A 6,714-nucleotide genomic window follows, 5' to 3' on the forward strand; every position below is an offset into this window, starting at 1 on the left:
ATATATATTTATTTAAGAAAAAAAATGTGGAGTTTGGATCAGCTTATATACTTTTCTTACATAAATAACTTTTCTGACTCATGAGGAAGTGCACACACATCTCCTCAGGAAGAAAAGTATGTATTCACTTTAAAAAGGACAAACTCACAGATATTGGAGGGCCAATGATCAGACTCTTAGGATTGATTGCCCACCCCCCCCCCCCCCCCCCCAAAGCCAACCCAACTAAGAAAACTTCAGCACCAGAGATATTTTTCTAAAGTCTGCATATATATTCATAATTGGTATAATTATGTAAATAATTATGAATTATATTTTATACATAATACATATATTATTATACGTATTATATTGTTAGTTTGTGGGAAGGGAAGAGTAGGGGGTATTTGAGAGGGTAGGGGGTAATTTCTGGTTGGCAAACTTCATGCTCCTGAACTACTGGGCAGCAGTCTCATTGGTTCCCTCCATTTTCAAGTCTTCAATCAGGAAATCAGGTGTAGAGCACAAATAAAAAGATAGGGCCTGACGTCCAAATGTAATGTGTAGGATTCAAGGACAAAGAGGTGCGGGTTTGTTTGTGCATGTATCTATGCGCATCTGTAATGGTATGTGTGTATGTGTGTGTGCATATGCACGACTGTGAGCCACCAGGCACTGAGTGTGATGTGGTGTTTCTGGCCAGTCTACTTCAAAGTCTAATTCCAGCATCGCCACAATTAAAAGGCAAAAGACCCCTCTGGTCTCGTTAAGGCTGGCAGTCTTCCAAGTCATAGGGTGGCTTCAACAATTCCTCCATGGAATTGACTTCTGGTTCTGGTTAATAACACAAAGGCGTTAGGTCTTTTTGTCAAGATCGAGGTATATTTTCTTTCTCTGATATCGCAATCAATTCTCAGTTATTCAGCTTGACACTGGATTGAGCATCAGTAGGCCTCTCATTGTCTGTGTGGCCTTAATGGGAAGTACATCCAATGTGACACTGCTTCCTTTGAAAACACATAGCCAGCAATTTGTATTGCAGACACTTATGTTGATGGTGAGGATGTTTTATCAGATTATTGTAAGGAACTGCCAGGTTTGGGACAAGAGACTCTCTCTTTAGGTAAAATACATAGGCCAATGTCCCAAAGTTTTCCTTAACAAGCTTCAACTAGCTCAACTGCTGGACAAGTTGCAAAAGAAATTACTTGATCGCTATGCTGTCTATTGATACATGTGTAAATGATGCTGTCCTGTCTGACTAAAAGCTTCACTCCACTTAATGTGGCATCTAATGCATGTTTTGTAAATCTACCCACACTCTTCGGAAAAAAGACATTTCGAGCCTTCCAGAGTTCTTTATGTATTCCCCAAAAACATCACATAAAAGGGCGTTTTAGAGCTGACAACTGCATTTCAGAGCTGAAACGGCTTCTATGGTTCTATGCAGGGCTCTAATCCTCATAAGGTGGTTCCTCGCCACTTCTTTCCAAGTTTCTTGCAACAACCCTATTTTCTCTTAGTATGGAAGATTTCAATCACCATTATGTATTCATATGAAGAATAAATATCTAATATAAAAATCTAATAAATAAAAACAAAGGTATTTCTGGTAAAGGTTCAATAGAACCTTTTGGATGTTAACTCTTTTAGTTCCTGGAGTGTGGCGAGCCACCGGGGATGGCTTAACGGTTGTGTGACCGAAGCTATCTTGGACAGCGTGAAAAGTGCATTTAGTGCGTATGCTCTGATGGAGCGTGCTCACTACAGGGGGACGGGCTGCCGCCATGACAACTGTAAATGGTGATCGGGACGACAGAGGACAATCAGCAAATACGCAACATGATTGGAGAAAGCTGAAGTGGCAGCCAATCAGAGGGCAAGAGCTCCAGACCAAAACTGACCAGTCAAAAGACCGGCATGACATCACCAACAAAAACGGGCTCTATTAAGCTCACCGATATACACCAGCACCAGTGCACCATGTGAAGAGCTAAGCACCATGGGACTGTTAACCTGTAAAGGAGCTATGCATGATCCAACCCCAAAAGGACACACCCAAATACACACATGCACACACACAAAACAGGTCCACATACACACACATACACACAAATCACAAACACAAACACACTATGCCTATAAGTGTGTGTTTATCTTTCCCAAGTCCACAAAAGAATAAAACATCTCTAGCCCTTTCTCTGTCTCCATCTCTCTCTCTCTCTCTCTCTCTCTCCCATGACATGTCACCACATTTTACTTCTTTTCCAAGCTGTGGCAGTGGGAAGATCCCTGGTCTCTGCCATCATAACCGGGCAATCGCTGGCCGTATTTGTCCACACACCAGCAGTAGCCTCTCCTGCGACCCTTTGAAGGACGACACTGCAGAGGAAGCAATGGACAGAGAGGGGAAAGGAGACAAATGGGGAGAAAGACATGGGAGAGAGACAGAGAGAGAGATAGAGAGAGAGAAAGTGGTCAGTTTCAACATTGTATATAAGATCATTTGAATTAAATACATTTGAATGAAAAACAAATAAAGCTATAACTGACAGGTAAGGGGAGGGGTTGAGAGAGAGGAAAAGATAAAGAGATGTTCATGACATGACCACTTCAATGTTTTTGTCTGCTTTTGACCATTTGTATGTGCAAACACTGGACAAATGAGAATGATCAATTTTCAAAGTTATTCTGTGCATTAAACACACATACTCTCTCTCTCTCTCCCACAGACACACACACACACACACAAAACACTCAGACACACACATGAAAGTTTAATAGGACTTGGGGCTATTTTAAGAAACTGGCACCAACTTAAATACATCTGGGGACAATTATCCTACACTGGTACAAAACACCCACAGACACACACACACACACACACAGACACAGAAAGTTAGTTATATAAGCTTTTTTTCAGGTCCTTTGCTTCTCTACAGTTTCCTTTCCAGCAGCGAGAGGGAGACACTATGAGAATATGAAGGGACAAGGAATGGAGAGAGGAGAGGAAAGGGGAGAGTGGAGGAAGAGAGGAGAAGGGAGAGGAGAGGAGAAGAGAGGAGAGGAAGAGAGGAGAGGGGAGAGAGGGGGACGAGAGGAGATGGGAGAGGAGAAGAGAGAGGAGAGGAGAGGGGAGAGAGGGGGACGAGAGGAGATGGGAGAGGAGAGAAGAAGAGAGAGGAGAGGAAGAGGGGAGAAAGGGGGAAGAGAGGAGATGGGAGAGGAGAGGAAGAGAAAAGAGAGGAGATGAAGATAGGGGAGGAGAGAGAAGAGGAAGGTTTGGTTTAGAAATCCTGAGAGGAACAAGCCGGGAAAAAAAACAGAAAGCCAGAGACACAGGAGCGGCACGAACAATCAAACGAATGATCAAAAGACAGAGGGAAACAGAGTGAAAGAGAGAGAGAGAGAGGGGGGGGAGAGACAGATAAAGAGAGAGACGAAAAATGGAGAGACAGAGGGAGGCAGGGAACTCATTAAAGCTTTTGCCAGGCAAAGTTTCTTTCCAGGAATTCTTTCACAGTGACTGTCAGCATGAGCCTGGCTTGTGTGAAAGTAGCCATTCCAAAAGCTAAACATGTGCAGCTAAAACCGCAGTGCTGAAGTGGAGAAATGAAAACAGCTACCCAGACCAAAACTCTTTATGTTCTTTCTCATGTCCTCTCCGCTCAAATCAAGTCCAGTCAACTTAACACAACTCAATTTAACACAACTCAACTTAACACAACTCAACTTAACACAACTCAACTCCACTGAATGCCAGTCAAATCGACTCAAATCAAAGTTATTTTGGGATCTTCCAACTGCTCCATCTGCAGAATAAGGTTTAGTACAGAGCTAAATGATGAGTTGTGTGTTTCAGTGTGTGAGTGAGAGAGAGAGTGTGTGTTAAGAGACAGAAAATACATGTGAATGTGATGTGTGTGTGTGTGTGTGTGTGTGTGTGTGTACGTGTGTGTGTGTGTGTAACAGTGAGTCTCAGTCCTCTCTATAATGATTCCCTTATAGGCAGTAGGAAAGCAGAAGGGCATTAAAATCAGCCACAGGGTAAACACACATACATACACAAACACACACACAAACTCATAAAAAGGCTAAACACACAATAACACAAGCATACAACACACACCCAGACACTGAATAAAAAAAGGCCATTTTAAAAGAGACAGGCCATTATTAAAATGGCAGAAATAGCAGTGTGTGCACTTAGTCTGTGTAACCCTTGTACAGTATGGTATAGGGAATATACTGTGTGTGTGTGTGTGTGTGTGTGTGTGTGTGTGTGTGTGTGTGTGTGTGTGTGTGTGTGTGTGTGTGTGTGTGTGTGCGTGTGTGCGAGTGTATGTGTGTGTGTGTGTGTGTGTGTGTGTGTTAGGGTCCATATGTCATGTGTATGTATTCTACTGTATCTTTAATATTTGTGTCCCTGCACAATTTTGTTCCATGTGTACATAAACAATGGTTAAAATGTGTCTGTCTGTGTAAAGAGAGAGTAAGAGTGAGAGTATATGCACTGAATGTGTATTTGTATTAGTATGTATCTGTTATACAAAACAATTGGGTTACTGTGGGTCACAACAGCAGCAGATTCAGCATCAGTCCTCCTTCCCCTATCCCCCCTAACGCTACCCTCCCCATCCCCCCTAATGCTACCCTCCCCTCTCCCTTAATGCTACCCTTCCCTCTCCCTTAACGTTACCCTCCCCATCCCCCCTAATGCTACCCTCCCCATCCCCCCTAATGCTACCCTCCCCATCCCCCCTAACGTTACCCTCCCCTCTCCCTTAACGCTACCCTCCCCATCCCCCCTAACGTTACCCTCCCCTCTCCCTTAACGCTACCCTCCCCATCCCCCCTAACGCTACCCTTCCCTCTCCCATAACGTTACCCTCCCCATTGCTCCTCCATCTCCCCAGTAAGGAAACATTAATTTGAGGATTTTTAGGTCTTTCACTTGGTACAGATTCAGACAGTTAAGCCTCCTGTTATCTCCACCTGGGGTTATCTCCATCAACTTATCTCAACCCACCATTCCTAAACATGCTTCTTCAGGCCCTAATAGAAAACAGGGAAGGTGCAATCTTTCAACAAGCAAAGTTCTTGTGCATGAGCTATAGCTATTGTGTTGTGTCAACATGCAAACACTGACCAGACTCATCAATGTTTGTGCTTAAAGTCTTGCCCATGGTGTTACATTAGCAAGATCATTTTGTAATTTTGTTATTAAATCTGCTTTAGTTGAACTTAGGACTGTGTACTTTGCCCATCATTCCTCTTGTCCTCCGTCTACCCCTCCCCATCTTCACCTGCTCCTCTTCATCTCCCTCTTATTCTGGCTCTTCCTCATGTCCTCCTTCTCTCTTCATGTGTGTATACCATTTACTGACAATACCCTCACAACCTCTCTATCTCTCTCTTTGATTCTCACCATATCACTCTTTCTCTATACCCCCTGTCTCTCTCCAGATCCCAGCCTCCACACTAAGACTCCCCTTGTCCTGTTGGACTCCCATGTCCTCCAGGCCAGGGGGTGAGAGCTAGTGCGGCTGCCAGAGAAGGAGCATTCATCCTGGGCCCAGGCAGACAGGCCCCGGGGGAGGGGTGGGTGTGCAGGCCAGGCCAGAACCCTCATGCTTGGATTGCTCTCAGATACTGCGCCAATTCATATAATCAGGCCTAAAAATAGCACAGAAATGAGCAGACCCTCCACAGGTATGGGGTGCATACACACACACACACACACACACACACACACACGATAAAGCACAGCCATACAACGCAAACCAATATTTTTGTATACACACAGACACACACAGACACGCTACAGCACAGCCATACAACACATACCAATGTTTTTGCGCGCGCACACACACACAGGTACTGCACATGCACAGATATACACATACACTGATTGCGTTTACATACATAAATGCATAAACATCCACGTGCACACACATCATACTTATATGCACACATATACACACTGAAAGCACATGTACTCAAGCAGATTTAGGCACACACATGCCAAGAACATACAATACATGGGCCATGTGTGCAAAGACAAACATTCATATAGTTAAACCTAGGGGAAGTTGCTGAATCATGCTCACTCATTGAACTCACACTCACACGCATGCGCACAGTTACACACACACAATCTACACACACGCTGACACACACACACACACACACACACTTGAACACACATTTCTAATGTTACATTATTTGAGGACAGGAAGAGCCCATGGGCACCCAGGACAGATCTCTCTCTCTCTTGCTCTCGCTCTCTCTCTTTCTCTCTTGCTCTCTCTCTCTCTTTCTCTCTTGCTCTCTCTCTCTCGTTCTCTCTCCCGCTCTTTCTCTCTCTTTCCTCTTCTTCACCTTCTTCATCTTCTTCCACCCGGTCTTTTGCTCCTCCCTCTCTGCCAACCTTTCCCCCTGTCTCTCCTGATCTCCCCCTCTCCTTATTCCCTGTCTCTTTTCTTCTCCTCTCCTCCCCACCCTTCTCTCCTTATTCCCTGTCTCTTTCCTTCTCCTGCCATCACTCCCCACTCCACCCCTCTCCTCTCCTCCCCTCTCCTGTCCTCTGTTCTCCTCCTGTCCTTTCCTGGCCTCTCCTCTTCTCTCTTCCTGTCTCCTATCCTTTCCTCCTCTCCACCCCTCTCCGCTCCTCTCCTCCCCACCCCTCTCCTCCCCACCCCACCCCTCTCCTCTCCTCCCCACCCCTCTCCTCTC

General features: G+C 44.9%; 1 protein-coding gene across 1 annotated transcript in view; it reads right to left on the bottom strand.

Moving 5' to 3' along the window:
• Positions 1–226: 226 nt before the first annotated feature.
• The window catches only part of igfbp3 (insulin-like growth factor binding protein 3), a 12,692-nt gene continuing 6,204 nt past the window's right edge, over positions 227–6,714 (bottom strand). Inside the window, exon 4 of the mRNA XM_042057761.1 lies at positions 227–2,361. Coding sequence (XP_041913695.1) covers positions 2,236–2,361 — 126 coding nt within the window. The 3' untranslated portion in view covers positions 227–2,235. The remainder of the gene's footprint in view (positions 2,362–6,714) is intronic.

Source organism: Alosa sapidissima, chromosome 12 (genome assembly GCF_018492685.1).
Source record: "Alosa sapidissima isolate fAloSap1 chromosome 12, fAloSap1.pri, whole genome shotgun sequence".
In the NCBI taxonomy this organism is placed as follows: Eukaryota; Metazoa; Chordata; class Actinopteri; order Clupeiformes; family Clupeidae; genus Alosa; species Alosa sapidissima.